The sequence below is a fragment of the Plectropomus leopardus genome, chromosome 10, assembly GCF_026936395.1.
Source record: "Plectropomus leopardus strain MGB_pleo_1.0 chromosome 10, ASM2693639v1, whole genome shotgun sequence".
Classification (NCBI taxonomy): domain Eukaryota; kingdom Metazoa; phylum Chordata; class Actinopteri; order Perciformes; family Serranidae; genus Plectropomus; species Plectropomus leopardus.
In genome coordinates this window covers 1,599,667-1,621,190 of record NC_142185.1, presented here as the reverse complement: position 1 = coordinate 1,621,190, position 21,524 = coordinate 1,599,667, and the positions used below count along the sequence as shown (strand labels likewise).

Genomic DNA, 21,524 nt, shown 5'->3' with positions numbered 1-21,524 from the left:
TAGAATTTATTTTCTTTCTTTTTACTTATTAGGATGTACATTGCTTGTTCAATCTTGTTTGTTAGCATTGCTCTCACTGCTTTATTTTATTTTTGACAGTAGTAGCCCACCAGGGTGGGCTCGAGGGGTGGGGGGGATTGGGGGATGATTAGGATAAATGATTGGGTTGGGAAGGAAGAAAGTGGTTTTCTTTCTTTCTTCATTTGTTGATTTTGTATATTATTTTGTACAATTGTATATTTTGAAAAACCCAAAACAAAAACCTTAAGTACCCGTTACTAACAGTATAATTAATTTCTTCTTTCCTCTTTCCTCTAAAACTCCAAATCATTGCTTGCTTGTTCTGCTGTACCTACATATGAGTTCCAGCAGGAACAGTGAAGTATTTTATGGATGCTATTCATGTGATGATGTTACACTGTAAATTACGAGGACTTTCCTGGTAGTGTTGGATTACGCTGTAAGTCACAGTCTGGTATATTAAGTGTTACTGAAATATTTAGGTACTTGTGCCAATACCATAGCTTAGTTTTAAAAACAGCACCAAAACAATATTTTTTTATACTTGTCTGTAACAAATATATGTTTCTAAAAGAAACCCTACTTTTGTGTAACAGCCAACCTTCTCAAATGCAAGATGTTGTTTAAACACTAGCAGCAGGGCAAAAAATAAATACAATTAACTGGTTTTAATGAGAAACTATCGAATCAAAGACTGACTAAAATATATTGAATCTGACCAGACATTTATTATCAACATTTGCTAGGCCTACCTGACAGTCTTAAATGCCATGGAGAAATTCCAGTTGCTACCAAATCAAACAGAGGCCTCTATTACAAACAGAGCAGCCAGGTCCCTATACAACTGTATGTGCAGTTGTTTAACATTGCTTAGTTTTCACACAGCTGTCAATAGAAAACAGCATTGGATGAACTACTTTTGACAAATGTTGGCACATTAATATGAAAAATGATGATGTTGTCCCAGCTCAAAGAGAATCAGGCAGAATGATTCAAGTTCAGAGTGAGATGCAGAGAAAAGCAGTCATTAAACTGACTGACTGTCACCATATGTCTCTATTCTCATACAACTGTGCATCTTCACTTAATCCAATATGGACATTAATATAATCAATGAAAGTAATACCAATCAGTTTATAAAGATATTAGAGGAGTGAACATCTGTGTTTTAGAGATCTTATATGTGAGCAGCAGAAAACAACAGGGCAGACAGTAAGGAGGCAGTCTGTGACAGACACGGGGTGTCAGGGTGTCTTCACATGATAAACATCCCCCTAAAAACCTGTTGCCAGAGAAAAGGCTGTAAGAAGCCAGAGTGCACCACCTGCTCAGCAACAAACAGCAGACACACACTCAGGGACCAGCTAGTGAACAGACTGGAGCATTTAGCAGATGAAGAGACAGATATTTTTTCAGCAGCTGATGGAAACCAAAACAGAGCAAAGAGAGAGTGATTTCTGGACTGACATTTATTATGTGGACACAAACACAAATGCTCCTAATGAATGATTGGCTACTGCTGCTCTGGAACAGCTGCATGTGCAAATAAGCTGCAAGTTTGCTAACAAGGTCACTATATCACCTCGAAAGGTGATGAGGCATCACTGAGTAGCATATGTTTAAATGCACAAAGTAGTATTTTTTTTCTTTTATTCACAAAAATACAGAAGTCTTAGTAAGCTGTTTTCCGATTCTAAAGAAAATAAATATTCCACTTACACTCCTGTTAACACGCAGCCGTACAGTAAAATACAGTAAAATATAGTAACAACAACTGGAGCAACTCCTCATTTTGCTTTTTTTGCATCAAAATAGGATTTTGTTCACAGTTTCCTTTCGGTGGTGGACTGAGTGGACTCTCACCTTCCTTCACCTCCTTTAAAGGTTGGTGCTGCAATATTTGTGCATATCCAAAACCTAATCATATCAAAGTCATGAAGTGTAAAAGCAGGTGTGTTTCTTCTTCTGACCAGAAAAGTGGGATTTTCTTTTGCATGCATCTCTGCCCCAAACTGTTGGTGAGTTGATTTGTTTACAACATATCCATGACAACGCATGTGTCAGAAAAGCTGAAAGCCCCCCCGCACATTAAAAGCCTAGCAAAAGAAAACAAAGTCGAATTGATTAATTGCTTCAAAAGTAAAAATCTGTTCAGGACTGTTTAGTTTCATTGATGGACGCTGAAAAATAGCAAATTGAAAATGAGTGGAATGGAGTGGATGAAAGAGAGCAGAGAAACTCTGGGGAGCAGAGTGGTGAGGATGTGATGTTGTTTTACTGGTGGAATAATTGCTGTAGAAATGTTTCATTATGCTGATTTTATCAGGACAACAAGGGGAAATTAATGAGTTTTCATTAACTGCAAATGAAAACCTGTAAAATGTAAAAGCCTGGATGAGCCGTAATTTCCTGATGTTGAATTCAGACAAAACTGAAGTTATTGTTCTTGGCCCAAAACACCTCAGAAGCTCCTTTTCCAACAATTTAATTTCTCTAGATGGCATTACCTTGGCCTCTAGCACAACTGTAAGGAACCTCGGAGTTTTATTTGACCAGGATTTATCCTTTGCCTCCCATATAAAACAAACTTCAAGGACGGCTTTCTTTCACCTGCGTAACATCGCAAAAATGAGACATATCCTATCACAAACAGATGCTGAAAAATTAGTACATGCATTTGTCACCTCTAGGCTGGATTACTGTAATTCCCTATTATTTGGTTGCCCAAACAAATCTCTTAGGTCTCTCCAACTGGTGCAGAACGCTGCTGCTCGTGTTTTAACTGGAAGCAAGAAAAGGGATCATATTTCTCCTGTTTTAGCTTCTCTGCACTGGCTCCCTGTGAAATCCAGGATTGAATTTAAAATCCTCCTCCTTACTTACAAAGCTCTAAATGGTCAGGCTCCATCCTATCTGTCACAGCTCATAGTTCCTTACCAACCCTCAAGATCACTGCGCTCTGAAAACGCAGGGTTACTTGTGGTTCCCAAAATTTCCAAAAGTAGGTTAGGAACCAGAGCCTTCAGCTACCATGCTCCTCTCCTATGGAACCATCTTCCATTTTCAGGGAGGCAGACACCGTTTCAACTTTTAAGGGTAGACTTAAGACCTTCCTCTTTGATAAAGCTTATAATTAGGGCTAGCTCAGGCTGCCTGGACCAGCCCATAGTTAGGCTGACATAGGTTTAACCTGCCGGGGGACTTCCTCTGATATGCTGAGCTCCTTTCCTTCTCTCAATGCTGCCATCAGAAATCATGCATGTCTGTTTACTGCATTGCCATGTGCAAGCTTAGCTTAGCTCTGTGATAGCCATGTGGTACTCTCACTACCTGGGGCTCGCAATTCAGAGCCTGGGTCTGTTGAACTGCAAGGGAGCGTTCCTGCTCCCTTGTTTCCTAGTTTCCCTGGATCCTGGCCGTAACCTTGACTGTGCCTGACCGTGGTGATAGCTGTGCTGATGCCGCGACCCTGCCTTTGGTTGTGCTCGTGCTGTGGCTGTACTGATTCTGTGCCCCCCGCTCGCCCTGATCGTGGTCTGGTCCTGGTTGCGCCGATGCTGTGATCTTGCCTTTGGACAACTCCCTTTCACATATGCATGAGACTGTTATCATCTCTATCAACATCATCATAGAGAGCAATTACTAATTTCACACCTACCATTATTGTAATATGACATGCATCTGTTTCTATTATTCTGTGCCCCCCCCCCCTTTCTCTTTCCTTTTTTGCCATGATTGTATTTCATTTGCCATTTACGACATCTATTGCTCGTCTGTCCGTCCTGGAAGAGGGATCCCTCACTATCCTCTACCGCTACAGGGGTTCTTTTTGGGGAGTTTTTCCTTGGGTGATGTGAGGGTCTAAGGGCAGAGGGATGTCGTACACTGTAAAGCCCTCTGAGGCAAACCATGTTTTGTGATAATGGGCTATATAAATAAAACTGACTTGACTTGACTTGACTTGACTTGACTTGAAAACAGGAGCAGATCAGAAACTGGAGACATCACAAGACAATATAAAGAGAGAAACAAAAGCATTAGACAGGTTAAACGATCTCTCATATAAACCTGTTTCAAATAAAAGCCTGATTCTCTCTGCAGACCAGACAAATAAACACTGTTATTTTTTCTCCATTAACTCTTTGGACCTGCTTTAATATACACACACTCACATCACTCTGCACACAAAATGTGCTTTTCAAAATCAAGCCTTAAAAAATATTGTACATTTATCTTATTTTCTACTTTCATTGTATTAATTTTTGGCTAACATTAATCCTAATCATGAATACCAGATATTCATTCTCAGAATTGTACCACTTTAAATGCCATGTTTTAGTCATGACACTATTATCACTATGATGGTACTAATACATACATAATACAATACAATAAATATTTTTTATACATAATTATTTTTTGTGCAGTGTCAAATGCTCACATTTTAACCCTTTAAATGCCAAGTTATTTTCATAATGCCACTATGTTTTTGGATGAAAAAAAAAAAGAAAAGAATTATTTTCAACATTCTACATGCTAAGATTAGATTAGATACTTTATTTATTTATTTATTTATTTATTTTTTATGCTCACAGCCTGGCATATGTCAATGATTAGCAGTAACACTGATTGTGACAAAGCACCTAGTGGAAATAGCATGCATTTTCTCCACATACCAAATATGTGGGGTAAAAAATTGCAGTTTGAATGGGTTTCAATGGGACACTTTTTTGCACTCAACAGTATGACTGTAACAATTTTGTTTACAAAGGACACTTTAGACTTATTGTAGGAGCTGAGCAACACAATCTTGCCAAAATGAACGTCATATGCATGAACACAGCCAATGTTATCAAAAAATGAAGAATAAAAAGCATGTGAAATGTGACAAATGGTCCCTATAAAGGATAATTAGCATTATTACAGACAAAAACATGATCATGCCCAGTAATTATTAATTGGAAGGGCTGTTGATTGTTTATAAAATTCTTGTGTCTGCATGGTTAGTAAAGTCATTGACAGCCTTTGACCTCTTTACAGACATCAAAGACAGGCGCTGAGTGAGTGTGAGTGTGTGTGCAGCTTGTGTCCATACAGCTCTGCAGCAGCCTGTTCTCTGTCTCTTTGATGTGCTCTGATAATGAACTTGTTTGTTTACATTCAAAAGGCACCGAGGGAAAGGTTGAAATCAAGATGTCATGATTGTTTCATGATTTAGGAGCAAATGTGCAAAGTTTGGGACAGTGAAGGCTACCAGAGCAATTCAAGATCAATGAACAGAGAGGACTGGAGATTGCCTTTCATCTTATTGTGAAAACACAGCGAGAATAGCGACACAGGATATAGAGTAAGTATTCCTTTATGAGGTCAGAATGAGGTTTGCTCAGTATAACACAAACAGGAGAGGGAAAACATTCAGTGGGAACGTGACCTTCAGAGATTTTTTTTCCCATTTACCTTTGGTGTTGAAGAGCCTAGACTTCCTGCAGCTGTAAACCACTTCCTGATGACACTGCTCTGATCCCGTAATGATGGCGCGCAGTTGTTCAGCAGAGGCACTGTAGTTTAACATCATGATGTGAGGTTTCTGCAGAGACGAGCCCTGGACTCTGACTGGAGCTGTGATGTTGTGGTTCAGCACTGTCCACACCCTCTCCTCTTAACACATACACACACACACACGCGCACACACACACACACACACACACACACACCCACAAATAATGTGTGTTTTACACTCAGTAAGCACATTTTGTGTAATACTGGATGTGTATAGTCCACATGTTGATATCAAATCCTCATACAACCACATTGGTACTTCATTTCTTACCACTATTATGACCCACAATACAAACCTTTATTTAGCGCCCCTACAGCTGACAGGAGATCAACATGTCTGCATACGTAAACCACAGAATGAGTCATTTGCAGCACATTCTCAGTATTAACTCTACAAATAGTACCACTTTGTCAGTGCTTTCTGCGTACGAGCATGACGCCAAAAGCCAACTTCCACGTCCAACCTGAGCATGGCTTGATAGCGTAAGATGAAAATGCGCTTGGACAGAACCTGATTGCATGCACATGAATCACAGAAGGACAGCGTCAGGTAATAAAGCTGGAGGTAAAAACATAATATAAGGAGTATGAGTGCACCTATAGGAGGTGGATGGAATTACCTTGCCATGTGCCTCTTTTGCCCAAACTTGACCATCTGTGACTTAGTTGCCTAATCATAACCATGGTGACACTCCATGTTGGTTACCATGGGCTGTTGTGTACACATAAGGATCATGCTGCATCATCCCACCATGTGCATTTGTTGGCATCACGGTAACGGCATCCCAGAGTGTAAACAGCTGACGCAGTGTGTGTGTGTGCGTTTATACACCTTACCATGTGCCTCTTTTGCAGAAACCTAACCATCTGTGATTTTGTAGCCTAATCCATCACAGTGACGGCACCCTGAAGCATAAAAAAACTGACACAAAAGGATACCTAAAACATCATTAGTAGACACACTGACAGAGTGGCACCATGTGAGAAGCTGGGATAAGAATATGTTGACAGTACAGCACCCTACAAACCAGAAAATAGGGCTTCATTGAATTCCACAATGTAATTCAAACACTGGAGTTTACCAGTAGTGGAAGGAATACTCATATTATTTATGTTACCAAAGTAGTAATACTACAAGGTAAAAATACTCTGTTATATTCTTAGATTATAGGCTAGGAAAGTGGCAGGTATAGTAAAAGGAGTTATTTCAGACCTTCCCCTTGATATTTTTCTTTTGTAAACCATGCTGCTCTGATTACACAATTTGAGGGTTAAAGGAAACCCACTTTGTAAATCCATTATCCTTTATTTTTGTCATCCATACATGGAGTAAATACATTCAGTCTGAAGTGAGAGAGATATAGGGGTACACTTCATGTCAAACTAATTTTGACAGGTGTGACAAATCGTCATCCAATGATATGTCGCCATGTCATCATGTCCCCTCCCCTTTCCCCGCCCCCTTTCCCCATTGACCGTTCCTTCTTTTTTCCACCCATTTTCCCACGGTAACCAATGAGAAGCGAGTAAGCGCGTGAAGTGTTTGTAGACTCTTGGTCTCTTTTTTTTTAACATTTAGGTACAGGTGCGGAGATCATAAAACATCTTATGTGAGAGGTTACCATATCAGATGTCCATACACCCTTTCAGTCCACTACAGTCCACTACATTCCATGACACAGTCCACTACAGGTCATTGGGTCCATACTATATGTGCGCACACACGCACACACACACACACATGCACATCCACACATCCGCGGGTGCGCGTGCACACACAGACAGACACACACACACACACACTCACACACAGAGGTATACATTTAAGCAAAATAAATAAATCAATAATTTGTACAACCGCGGACGTGTCTCCAACAGGTGTGGGGTATCATTTTAAAACAAAATACTGCTTTTTTTCATGTTTATGTGTAAGCACACAGCATGAGGTTCACAGTTGGAGATTAGTAACTACTGTTGAGAACTATGCAATCAAATCATCATCAGCATCACCAGCGGCTGGTGCGCTCGGGACAACCCTCAGCGTGCCCCCGTAAGTATTTATGATATTTATTTATATTTACATTTTAAAGTTTTAAATTTAAGAGTTAATTATGATATTTATGATATTTATGACACTTTGTTAATGCTCTCTCTCTCTCTCTCTCTTTCTCCCAAGTTACTCCAGAGGAATTTACTGACATAAATTTTACACAATCGGACTACGGTATGTTTTGACGTTTTTTAAACCGTTATTTATTTATTTCTTTTTTAAAGTACGGTTAAAGAGCCATTGAAGTATTCTGACATGACTTTTGAAGTAGTTTTTTTTTGTCGATGTATGTTTGAGTAAAGCAGTACGTTTGTAAAACACTTACTGACAGACTATTTACTTACAGATTGCATGGACCAATCTTTCGCAAACTATTATCAGAGCAAAAACAGGAACCCGGCCGTGTATTTTGGAGATTTCAGCGACATATCAGACGCCGAGGAGGGGTCAGATGAAGCAGAAAGGGTCCCTGTAGCGGGAGGCATTCTCCCTGCAAGACGTCCAGAAACAGGAGGAGAAATTCACGCCACTGAAGACGGACAAAATAATCCTGAGCGAATTCACGTAACGTTCCAAACTGCTGTGGCTCCAGCCGGTCCAGCCGCTGAAAGTATCCCTCAAGCCGCGGTGGTTCCAGCCACTTTGTCCCGTGAAAGTATCCCTCAAGCCGCGGTGGTTCCAGCTGCTTTGTCCCGTGAAAGTATCCCTCAAGCTGCGGTGGTTCCAGTCGCTCCAGCCGGTGAAAGCATCCCTCAAGCCGTGACAGCTCCGTACGAGGAAAACATCCGATCGGTGTCTGCTTCAACACTGGAAAAACATTCCTCAAGCACCCCCTCTTTCATACCAACCACGGATCCCGAGCCGTCTACGGAGGAACGTGAAGGTAAATAAAAGGCTATTAAATAAAAGAAATGATCTTGTCTTATCACGTCTCGTCCTACCGCCGTCATTTTTAAAAGTCCGGATATGACGTTTCTAGACCCGTAATACATCCATGATACAGCGCCCCTTAAAGGCTGGAGCAGAAGAAGAAGTAGAAGTTTTAAACAACGGCAGTTTTAACAATAAAATGTCTTGTTTTTTTCTTATTTTTCCTCTTTCTCTGTTTTTAGAAAGAATTTTAGAAAGAATTGCAGAGCCTGAACTAGCAGTGCGTGGACATCAGCCTGACAGAAGAGCTGGAGGTGATTTTTTACTGAGTCATCTTTTAAATATTTTTAGCTATATATATTTATATATATATATATATATATATATATATATGTGTGTATATATATATATTAATATATATTTTCTTTTTTTTTCCTGTTTTACAACAGAAGCAGTACGAAGACGTCGTCGGAGATTGTCGTTGATCAAACAGCATCAAAGGAGACTGGGAAGGAGACTGTCTAGAGCAAACAACAACGACCACAACAAGGACCGCAAGCAGTTATTCCTTCAAGGAATCGTTGATATGTATAATGCAACCATCCAGGCATTAGTGACAATAGCTCAAGACACGTAAGGTGTGACATTTCTCTTTTCTTTTTTTTTTTTTCCTGTGGGAAAAAATCATGTCTGACCAGCACAGTATTCCAGAGGCGTTATTTGAAGCTATTAATGAATTAAATCACGCCTCTGACCAACGCAGTATTCCTGAAGCGTTACTTGAAGCTATTAATGAATTAAATCGTGACTCTGAACAGCGAGGTATAATTCCGTTTGCATTGCGTGAAGCTGTACAACATGTTGAACAACCAAATGAACATAACTCTATCCCTGACCCAGTCCGACTTATAGAAGATGCTCTCCATCACGTTCATCACACCCGTCAAAGTGTCGAGACAGAGTCTTTTCAACAGCAACAGCAACAGCAACAACAACAGCTGCAGCAGCAGCAGCAGCAGCTGCAGTCTGATCCTTTGTTAGAGTCAGATTCTCAAAATCAGAATGGGGAGTCTCTGGTAGGGACAGAGTTTCAAAATCCTTCACAAAATCAGAATGAAACTGTAACGCGTCGCGAGGGTTTTAACAATTTCGAAATAAGAAGCGTGGAACGCCTATGGTCTAGACTGCGTTGAAAAGTTTGTCAAACATTTCAGGCGGGTCAAATACAGAGAGGCTACGTTTAGCACACACTGCTAAAGGCTTTGACAGTTACTTGATTCTTAGTTACCTGGTGGGAGAGGGTATGACTCCCACTATAATCATGCAAGGTAGTAAAATTATCAGCTTCACAGAATCTGATTTCCAGTTAAGATTCATCGACTCCCGTCTTTCGTCACCATGATGCAAAATCCAGAGCTATGCCCAAGGCGTTAGGGTTTTGAGGATAAATCCAAGCGTCATTTTCTCACAAATTCAGCTCGCAGAGAGGTTAAACTACACGGTCCTTACCCGCCTCAACCTCCGATCTCACGTAATTTTACGCATGTCCTCTGCTGAGTAGGAAGAGTTTTACAATTGGTACAGAGAGGTCTCTCAAGGTGTTTTTAACTTTGAAAAGGAGTCTCTGTACTACTGTCAAAACGACGTTGATATTCTGAGGGAGGGTTGCGTGAAATTCAGAGACCAATTTATCAGTGAAACGATTTTCCAAGTGGATCCTTTTTAGCTTTCTTGTTTCAAAACCACTAGCCTCATGCGGTATAAAAGGTAAGCTCTTTAGGAGTCACCAATTTCCTGCCTGCAAAAAACTCTGGCCAACCTTCGACTACAGACAACTACAGATTCGTCGATCCAAAACATACTCAAACGATCCATACAGTGGTTACACGGAGCCTGGTTAAGCGCATTCTCAAAAAAATTTCCAGCCTAGACCTTTCTCTAAACCGGGGAATCTCAGATCGGTCCGTACAGATGTAAATGCTGACAGATAATGAGCATCTCATGGGTCTGGGAGTTCCAGTGCAAAGCTGATAGCTTTTTCATGGCTGCCCGACGTGCTACAGGTCTATGAAATCTGTCCTCTGACAGAAGCTCCCTTTGAGATCTGCACGCTCTGAGTGAAGAAAGCAAGATTGCAGGAGTTGAGGAACGCGTCTCCCATAAAGGTGTCCGTATGCCATTATCTGGAGCACAAAATGGACGGAAATGAAAAATCAAACGAGGCAGTAAAATTTCGCTCAAATGAAGAGCTACGTTTCTCCCCAACCTCTCCCTCGCTTGACAGTTACTTGATTCTTGGAGGTCGAACTTCAGCCATAAGGTTAAGGTACTATAATCAACCCAGGTAGTATTATGTAGATGTAACCTGATCTCTATCCGTATGTCAATGCCACCCGCCTTATCCTTTACATCACCCTCATTATAATCCATTTAGGATTTTGATGACCCCAAAGTATTTTGGTCTGATACGCATCACTGTGTATCTGCCTCGGGGTTTTTTTCCCGCTTTATCTTATAAACATCTCGGCCTTAGCGCTAACTGAATTAGCGTTTAAAACACTATGTCCTCTGCTGAGCGGAAATCAATTATCAGAGGCTCACTCACGATGAAGAGGCCAGAGCTTTGAAAAGGAGTCTCTGGGTGACTACGTCGAGTTAAACAAAGCGTTAGAGCTGGGTTACAGGCTGCGTAAAATCACAGAGGTGTGGCATTTTTGAGCAGAGTAGCAGCGTGTGGAATCTTTTGTTGACTACCATACACTCCTTTCTAAAAGGTGTTTCTCACCAGGTTCCTCCTGAAAAACTCTGGCCCTGACGTACAGAATGATGAGGCAAGAAAAAACAATACATTGCAGAGTACGAGAAGCTGCTAAGGCACTCGGTTAGATCCTGAAAAATCTCATCGATCATGCTTTTAAACCCTGTCAAGAGGCAGGTGTCCTAGCTGTGTCTTAACAGCTTCTGGGGTAAATGTAGCAAGAGAACCAATCTGGTACAAACCAGTCTCATCAGAACCCACGATTAGTTTTTCAACTATGCATTATCGGGTCAGTATGATCTCAGACACGTGTCTTTTCTTACCGAGATTGAAAAAAGAGGTTGATGTAGCTCTGATTCAGTGGAGTTATAGTGATGAGGAGCACGTGTGGGCATGATCAAATGGGTAAAAAGGTCAAAACTCGTTTCTATTACCTCTCCCCTCGCTTGGACGTCTTTACAAGTTGATTCAGCCATTTAGAAAGGTTGCAACAAAACGTATTATATACTGGACACAGACAGTCTGATCTATGCATTGAAAGATGGAGAGACCCCTCTGGAGTTGGGTAATTATTTGGGGGATTTGACGGACGAGTTGGGGGGTGACACAATTCAGGAATTTGCAGCATCGGGTCCCAAAAGTTATGCCTACCAAACCAAAACAGAGAAAAAAGTCGTAATGAAAATTAAAGGTATATGTGAACAGATCAACTTTGACAGTGTGAGGGGGTTGGTGGAAGGGTACCTGGATGGTATGAAGGAGGAGGCGGTGCTTGAGACCCTTCAGCACAGCATTAGAAGGGATAAAAAAGGGTTTCTGTTGAAAAACACAACATTTCAGAAAAAGTTTCAGTGGTTTATGATAAAGACGTCTCTTCCTGACGGGAAGACTTGCCTTTGGTTACCCTCGAGTTTATGTTTTCACAGAAAAAAAAGAAAAGAAAAAATGTCACACCATGCCTTGATGGAGGAGGTTGAATTTGACCCTAGACTGAAAGTGCCATTTTCACATCCGTCCAAACATCTGACGGGACTGACGGGCCTGAAAGGACTGTGTCTGCATCTGCCCAGACACCGGATCCCGTATTGGAATCATCAGGAGATGCGGTGAGCGAGGTCAGTTTTAAAAATCTACTCCTGTAAAAATGCACGGTACATTATGCAGAAATTATCGGAATGTGATGTGGACTGGACCTCGAGGGGTGAATTTCATAGGGGTCATAGGGGTAGGTAAAAGGTTCTTTATATCATGGATTTATTCAAAAACCTCTCGCAGACTTATAAAAAACCTCAGTCTCCTCCAAAAGGATGGATAAGTTTCCTAAATACCTTGGCTGAAGTAAACATCCCTTTATCTATGCTGAGTAACTGTTAGAAAGCCCATGTTGTTTATGTGTTGCTAACTTGTTCATTGACCTAAATATCATTCAGTTATATGGTGTTTCTCTGTAAGTTTTCATATGTCCGACGTTCATGAAAATTAACACCAAACTGGGAGTGCTTGAACGATCAACTGCACCTGTGTGAGATACCGTGCTGTGAACATTCAGTTCTCCTCCTGCTGCAGCTGCAGATAGGGATAAAAAGGGTTTCTGTTCCAAATATTCACCTGTACATCCGAGTGGTTTATTGCGTCTCTTCCCTGAATGCCAGAAGGTGTGCCTGGTTATTATGACGCTTCACTGTACCAGTTAGAAAATGCTATATTGTTAATGGAGAGTTTGCCTGTGCATTAGCTAATGCTAATTCTCGCCATGTGTGCTGCGTGCCTCAGGAGGTGATATGTTTTCATTATACAATTTCTATCATATACCAAATACAGTCCTTTACATTCAGAGTTACTTTATTACGTGTGTATCATTCATGTGTGTGTGATACTGATCGTTATGTTGTATTGTTATTACAGTAGCCAATAAAGGTTCTCATATCTAAACTGGACATCTGTATCCGTGTTCTTTAACGGGGACACACACCATACTCCTTGCCACTCTACACCAGTTAACTTCTTGGAGACAACAACTTCTCTCCTTTTCAGTAACCGTTTTGCACGCGAGCAATACAGGCGTCTCAAAACGATCGAAGATAAAGATGATGAGGAATTTGGAGAAAAAACACCTCGTCTATGTTCAAAGAGAAGAATAATTTTATCCCCAGATGGATGACGTTGGATTGATTTCAAAAGAAATTTTTTTACTGTTTCATTTCACACACACACACACACACACACACACACACACACACACACAGACACACAGTGGTATACGTTTCTGCAGAATAAATAAATAAAAAAATGTTTTTCGTTAAAATGTTTATTGTTCTTTGATTTTTTTTTTACATGCGTTCTACATGCGTTTTACAAGCGTTTTACACACATCTCTAAACATTTGTAAAGAGCAGGCCCCGTGATGAAAATTCAGACCTCTTTGACGTCGAGCCAGGCAGCTTCGATAATTATTCACAAAATGAGATACCTTACGATCGTTTCTTAAGACGTCGTCGTCATAGAGAGACAATATTTCTTTATAAGATAATCTGCAGGCCCTATGGCAGAGATAAAAAACACAATGCTGCCCGCAAACAATGGACAGAGGGTGTTGAAGCTGATGGTCATGGTGCAGTATTTTCTCTGAACGATTTTCCAGAAACTCCAAGATGCTGGAGGGGTAGTGTGGAAAATCAGGGGGGTGTCCGTAACAGTCAAAAAAGGTGGCAGAGCCGTCCTGTTCCAGAGTCAGAGCTAACCAGTGTTCTCCAGGCAGGTGTGAGGGATGAGTGTTGACGATGAAGTAGGCGGGAGCTCGAAACTCAGGATTCAGTAAGGGCAGCTGGTCAGAAGCCCACACCCCGCAGAATACATCTCCCAGCAGTTGATGCAAAAGATGTTCCAGCTGACGATTATCCATTTCAGTTTATTTTATTTTAATAATAATCCACCAGCACCTGTCTTTTAGCATTGATCTCCAGAATGGAATTGTAACAAGCACAGACGATGAGTGTGGTGGTCTGAGGCAGGGGAACCCTGAATCTCATCTCCAGCCTCAAATTTCCGTTGGAAATGGGAGACAGGGCATCTGTGTCATCGGTCGGTTCGAGATTGAAAGCAAACAGAGCATACCCCTCATTAAATTCCCTGCGATCGATACTCAGAGGTAAATCTTTGAGGTGTCTCCCCGTGGCTGTAAACATGTGGTAAAACTCTCTGAATGAATTCCCTCTATCAAACTGGGGTTGAAAGGCTTTAGCAGGAATCTGTCGGCCATCCTGACAGAGCGCCAGGTACTCCATATCGTAATGTTTGAAATTAAAGGGTGACAGTTCCCTCCTGCCTGTGAAGGCGTCGTGGTGAACCATGCCGAGAACGACGTATTTGGGGATCGCTCCGAGAAAGAGGTTCTCTTGGTTACAGATCCTGGAATTCTCAGGGATGGAGTAGGTTTTCAATGTAACGCGTGAGAGGGGGTAGAGGGTTAGGGTTAGGGTTAGGGTTAGAGCAGAGTCTCGATCATGGCTCTGTAAGGATGTGTGGAACTGGACTGTGAAATCAATCTATCTCCCAGAATAACGTCGCATTGGCTGAAAATCTTATTCAGAGGATAATTAATGAGTCCTACGGCCGTATCAGCGGGGATCTCGGCTCCATCCTTCTCTGTAATTTCACTCTGAGATGTAGCAAGGTATCGTTCAGATCAAGATACTTTTCACCGTCTCCAGGGATGAAGAATTCGATGGGAGAGTTGTCACTCAGCGCTGAGAGGGGTTGACATTCTTGATATTTTTAATCCTCTATGGATAGTTGTGTCATAGGAGCAGAAAATAGATCCAGTTCAGCCAGGGTGCACTCGGGTGATTTCTGGTGTAAAAGAGCCATGCTTTTCTTTCTTCCTTCTTAAAAAGTTCTTAAAAGATATCGGAGCTCTGAGCAGACTTCCTTCTCTCGACACTGTCACCCTTGACTGATTTGCCTCTTTTACGTTTTGCTCGTTTTTTAGAGGAAAAAACTATCGCCCGGTGGGTGTTTCTTCGTCCTACGAGATAAGACCATAATACCTCCCGAGCCCTCTTGATTTTTCTGTTCTGTCAGTTTTCCCATCAGTCTTTTGACTGCGTCGGCCGCTATGTTTGTGGCGGCTGTTTTAAGATGAGGTTTTGCCACGGCAAAACCCGTCTTCAGTAGAGGAGATACGAAACGAAACAATTTTGAAAAGATAGAACCTATACCTCTCCCGTACATGACCGGGACTCAGTAAAAACCGGGTAGAGACCCTCCTGCTTGACTTTCATAATATCTGACAAAACGATGAGGATCCTCTTTGAGGCGTAGCGTAGCCATCTTTTTATTGAACCGGCAGAGAACGCTGAACGGGTTTGAAGTGCAGCTTGACGATCGTTTTCCCGTAAACAAAGTCCATGTACTTGTTGCGATTTCGTTTTAATTTCAATGTGGATGGTTTTGAGGTAGTTTTTCGAAACAGGCAGGTAATGCACCTTATTATACCTGAGACTGACCACGTCTCCGAATTCGCCTTTCACGTTCACTACACCCAGCAGGGGTGAATAGCTATCACCGACCGTTTGAAACTGGACGCAGTCGGTGTAGAGGAAGAGGCTATAAGTGCCGGTGTTCAAGTCGCAGGGGTAGGGACTAGAGCGCCCTGACAGAGTCCACCATTCGTTGACTTTTATTCCCAACATATAAGCCAGAGGGGGATAGGCTCAGATTTTATATCGGCCTTTGCCTTTGACATCCAGGCATTTGGTCAAATTGTTGAAAGAAGCTTCGAAGGAGGGGTCGTACTTTTTGACCGCCGGGACCAACTGATCCAGGAGATCTTTAGGACGCTGGTAATACCCTCCTCCTCGAACGAATTTAACACTCACCAAGGGTTGAGGTTCGTTGATCGTTTGGTTCAGTTCAACGTAGCCCAAGTCCCTGGATAAATTGTACCAATGAACTCGCACAGACCCACCATCCATTCTCCACTCAGTTCAATAGGTTTAGCTAAATCCACTGTGAAACAACTACTGGTATTATTTTTAAATATTTCCTTGCTAGCGTTCGAAGGTAGGGTCACGTAAAACCCCTCTGACGAGGTATGCTCCATGATAATTTTTGTGATTATGATTTTGTCTGAATGATCCCTTAAGCTTTGTATAAGGTTTTTTTTGTTTTGTTTTTTTGTTTTTTTTATATACCAACCACCTCTGAGGCTTTAAGCCAGCTGTTGAACTCCTTCGGCCAGTTTTTCCATTTTACAAAAAACTGTTTTTCGCATCTCTGTCGTTTTAAGATTTTCTCCACGTGAAACAATCTGTCGCCTCTCATTGTTACTTTCTGCAGCTCGGGTTCATAAAAGGAGCCCTCGATAGGTTCCCCGTCATAATCTTGGAGTTTGTATACAGGAGGTGTGCGTGGAATGCTACGCGTCACTGTAAACACTTCATCCGTAAAACTCTGTTCATATTTTTTATCAAACACTCCTCTCAACTTGGATATTCTTATCAGATCCCCTTTCTTAAATTTCATCTTTATTTTATGACGCGAGGAGATTGTACCGTACAGGTTATGAAACGCTTGAACGGCATTCTCAAAGGTCACCTCCATAGGAGTCATTTTTATACTTTTATGGTAACTGTTGTTGTAGCTGCTCAGCAGGTCGGGTAAGACCTCGAGGTAATGTCTGGTGTTGTGGGCCATAAAATATCTCCACATTCTCATTTTTAACGTACGATTAAATCTCTCCACCACCGAGGCCTTTAAGTTGCTCGCCGTCTTAAAATGTACGATACCGTATTTCCGCATCAGAGCCTCAAAACTCTTGTTGAAAAATTCTTTGCCAGCGTCTGTTTGTAGCTTTTCAGGTATTTGACTCTCTAGTAACACAGATTCGAAAGCTTTAACCACTTCAGCAGCCGTCTTCTTCTTCAAGACGCGTGCATAGGCTTTTTTTGAAAATACGTCTATAACGGTCAATAAATAATTGAACCCGTCATTATGTTCAGCCAAGGCTTGCATGTTGCACAGGTCGGCTTGAAATTGTTTTAACGGTTTTGTTACAAAGACTCTGTTTCTCTTCAAACACCATCTGCTCTAATGCTCTGTGTGAGCTAACTTTTAAACCTTTTAAAAAAGACATAAAACAGACACGTTTTACTTACATATTTTATTTTTAATTGTTACGAATACGTCCGTGAGTGACAAACGGATTACATGATTTAAAAAACATTCGGTTACATGATTGAAAAAAAAACCCCACTCGGTTACATGATTAAAAAACTTTTTTTTTTTTTTTAAATAAAAAAAAGTTACAAACTCTAGAAATCAAGTTACAAACGGATTACATGATTAAAAAACATTCGGTTACATGATTGAAAAAAAACTCGGTTACATGATTAAAAAACTTTTTTTTTAAAAAAAAAATAAAAAAAAGTGACAAACTCTAGAAATCAAGTTACAAACCGATTACATGATTAAATTATTATTATTATTATTATTTTTTTGTTTGTTTTTTTTTTGTTTTCCAAAATCCTAAAGTTTCCCAAAGTTCATTTCGGTTTAACAAGCTCCGGAAAAACAGTCACCGATGATTGCTGGATCCTGTTTAGTCAGATTTTCGTACATATCAGAGAAAGTGGCGTAGATCTTCTTGACCGATCTCAACTCATGCAGGAGAGTCTCTGCCATGGCCTGGACTCTGAAATCAGTCATGTGGACTTGTTGGTTCATCAACAAACATTGAATGGAAGAAATAAAGCGAGGGGTGATGAGTCTTTTCTTTAAATGGTGATAGTGTTCCAGAAAAAAATCATCCTCCAACACCTCCAAGCATTCGTGCTGTCTCTGGCTAGGATGATTGATCATACACCCATAGCACTGATCGATGCGGTACTTGCGAATAGTCAGGTTGAGCAAATGATAAACGGCAGATTTATGGTATCAACGACCCAATCAGCCATCCATCCATCAACAGCGTCCTCATTGTTTTTGTCCTCCTCAATTTTGTCCTCCTCCTCCTCTTCCTCTTCCTCCTTCTCCGAACACGGGGGCGTCTCAGGCATCATGTGCTCGTCCTCCCCAACCTCCACAGAAGTCTGCTCGTCCTTCCCGACCTCGGCAGAAGTCTGCTCGTCCTTCCCGACTTCGTCAGAAGTCTGTAGACTTAAGCTTGTAGAGTCCATTGAGCCGAGATAAGTAAATTCGGAAAAAGAAGAAGAACGGAAGAGCGCCATGAGACGGAGGGAGTGCTTCTGTCCAGTGCTGTCCATCTCAAACACTGCCTCGACAATGACCACGTTCTTTATAAAACCAGAAAGAGGGTGTGGCTTGAAAGTGGAAGGCGTGGTTCGGAAGTATGAGTTTTTTCTCTCAGTGAAAATAAAGGGCTCAAAACTTTAGAGTTTCTCACCACCACCGCTTCTTTCCAAATGCGACAACTCTGAAAAAGGGATGAAATCCTCTCCTTTATCTCCAGCATCCTGTCGAGCCATTCTGTCGCAGGTATGACCAAAACGGTGCGGAATAGTCCGCAGTCGGGATTAAATCTCTCCAAAACAAAAATATAGGCCGATCTCCTCCCTTCAGGATTGTCTGAACGCACGCTGGCATGAGTCATCCATTTGCCTGTGAGTGTGGTTTTGGATTGCCACAATGACCCCAAGATGATTTTCGTCTTAGACAGTTCGTTGTCGTTAAACTGAATGCCCATCCTCGGACGCTTTACCCAAACAGGAGTCTCACTGGCACTCTCACTCTCACTACGCAGTCTCTTCCCCATCTCCCGCGTTGAAAAATCTTCATCATCCTCTTCCTCCCCCTTTTCCTCCTCCTCTTCCTCCTCCTTCTCCTCCTCTGAACCATACCCTGTCTCAGACATCATCTCAGCGACATCCTCGTTCTCTTTATCAGACACCCCCGGCGCATCAACATCCACGTTCTCTTTATCAGACGCATCCTCTTCATCACGCTTCTCCACACTCACATCTTTGTTGTTCGTAGAAATCGCCATCCTTAACATCGTCTTCATCACCGCCCAATCCTCGACGGTCAACACTGTCATGTTGGTTGAAGGACTCATACTTTCCCCATCACCCAACTGGTACAAACACAACTCGCCCACCTCGTACTTGAACACATAACCCCAGGATCCAGACATCCGTGGTCGTAAAGACCATTCTTCATGCAGAGCTCCTGACGAAGGCATCTGGGTACGGCACAGACACATCAGACACCTCTTCTTCTTTGGAGCGCCCGGTACCTCAGTAACGTCTTGATAGACCGTTACAGGCGTATGACTGAGCAACGACGAGGACCAATTGGCAGGCTGCTCCTCATCTTCATCCAACGGTCTAGAAACCGCGTCGTCCATTCGAACCGATTCCAGTATTTGCGGATCCATGCTGAGTACAAAGTAAAATGAAAGAATGAACAGAAACCCCTTTTTTATCCGCTTCTCAACATCTCCAAACACCTCCCCACTGTTCTCATAGGCTCATCTTTAACCCCACCCCCTCCTCTCTCATTGGTTTGTCTTAAAGAGTTTGAATGAACAAATACTTACTCTTTCCATTTACTATGCATCTGACTCTCCACCCCGGACGTCCACTCATCTTCCTTCCTTTTCCACTTCAAATCTTCCATCCTAATCAGCTGCGCTTGATAGTTGCAACCGATGGCATTCAACGTCTGCGCAGCCACCTCCATAGCCCCACGATCAGTAAAAAATGTAATCAGGAACTCGGCCATGTGCAAACGGTCTAGATCCTCCACCATGTTTCTTCTAACCTTAGGCTCATCCGTACGGTCCAGAGGATAAAACAAAAAGTTGCTATACTGCGCTTTCGTCAAGTTACACATGTTCGTTAAAACTGCTTTTATAAATTCATACGCTATTTTTTTTTTTTTTTTTTTTTTAGCTTTTAGTTTCCTGTTTTCTTCAAATCCTGTCTTTCTCTCAAGATCTGTACACTGTACACAACAATACCGCAAAGCCGCACCATTTATTCGTCTCTCCAAAGACTTCACGCGCTTACTCGCTTCTCATTGGTTAGGTTATGGCAGGGGGGTACCATGGGAAAAATGGGCGGGGAAAGCGTGGGAAAAAGGGAACGGCCAATGGGAAAAGGGGGCGGGGAAAGGGGAGGGGACATGATGACGTGGCGACATATCATTGGAAGACGATTCGTCACACCTGTCAAAATTAGTTTGACATGAAGTGTACCCCTATATCTCTCTGAAGTGCACCAGTGTCCGTATCAGTGTTAATCACTAGAATTTATGTGTAAATGTTCTATGTTTGCCTTGTGTCGCTGAAGGTCTGTGGCCATGCACAGATCATAGTGAGGGGAAACTCTTTCTGTGTTTATAATGAAAAACTCAGAGCCAACAGACTGAGGAGAAGCTTTGCCTGCTGGCAGAGTGTTTAGAAAAACAACAATCTAGTTTAAATGATGATTTTTCAGAACATACACATTGACCTTTACAAACACATTGATGTTACACAAATGAAGTTCAAAACCATCAGGGACAGTCAGAAGGAAGCATATCAAGTGACCTTCATGATTTTTCAATAGACAGTGAAGTGTCAGCTCTGCTGGTCGATACACTGTGATCTGTGAGAGACTTGACTCTGAGCTGGGAGCACAGTCCCTGGGGAAACTCTCACATTGTAAAGGTGACAAGATGGTTCAGTCCACTGAACTCACCTGTCATGTTGCAGTAGACCTGTGCGGGCCCCAGGGGGCCACTCCCATCTGGATCAATGGAGTAGAAGCCAGAGGAGCTTCCAATCAGCTTGTAGGCATTGCAGGATGACTCATAGATGGCTGGAAAGAAAGGACTCACTTTATTCTTCATGAAGAAAAACAGTGATGAGGCAAAAACATCGTCACCTGATCAAGGTCTCTCTGTCAATGATGTAGTAAATTGGGAGACATTCCCAAAATGGGTTCTCTACAGCCAATTTAAAAATATTTCATTTTTTCTATTTTTTTCTCTGTAAAAAAAAAAAGAATGTAAAGGCAAAACGAATTGATTAACAAAGTTGGAAGAGAAGAGCCTGTTTTTAATTCAGGAGGTATTTTTTTTTCTGTCACGTTCCCTCCGACATGTGAGGACGGCTGCTTCTCCCTCCATTTAAACAGCATATCGGCATTCTGGAGGCACAGGAAGTTCACACACAACCTAACAGACGGATCCACGTGGAATATAAAGGTGATGTCAAGAACTGACACCAAGGGGAAAAACGTCCAACATGTTTGTGTCAGTGTGGAG

The 21,524-nt window shown here is 41.8% G+C and overlaps 1 protein-coding gene across 1 annotated transcript in view; it reads right to left on the bottom strand.

Moving 5' to 3' along the window:
* Nucleotides 1-21,524, bottom strand: part of LOC121949058 (contactin-associated protein-like 5) — a 362,843-nt gene that overhangs the window by 63,837 nt on the left and 277,482 nt on the right. The window contains exons 12-13 of the mRNA XM_088082827.1: nt 20,957-21,076; nt 5,479-5,679 (exon numbers count right to left, since the gene is read on the bottom strand). Coding sequence (XP_087938953.1) covers nt 5,479-5,679; nt 20,957-21,076 — 321 coding nt within the window. The remainder of the gene's footprint in view (nt 1-5,478; nt 5,680-20,956; nt 21,077-21,524) is intronic.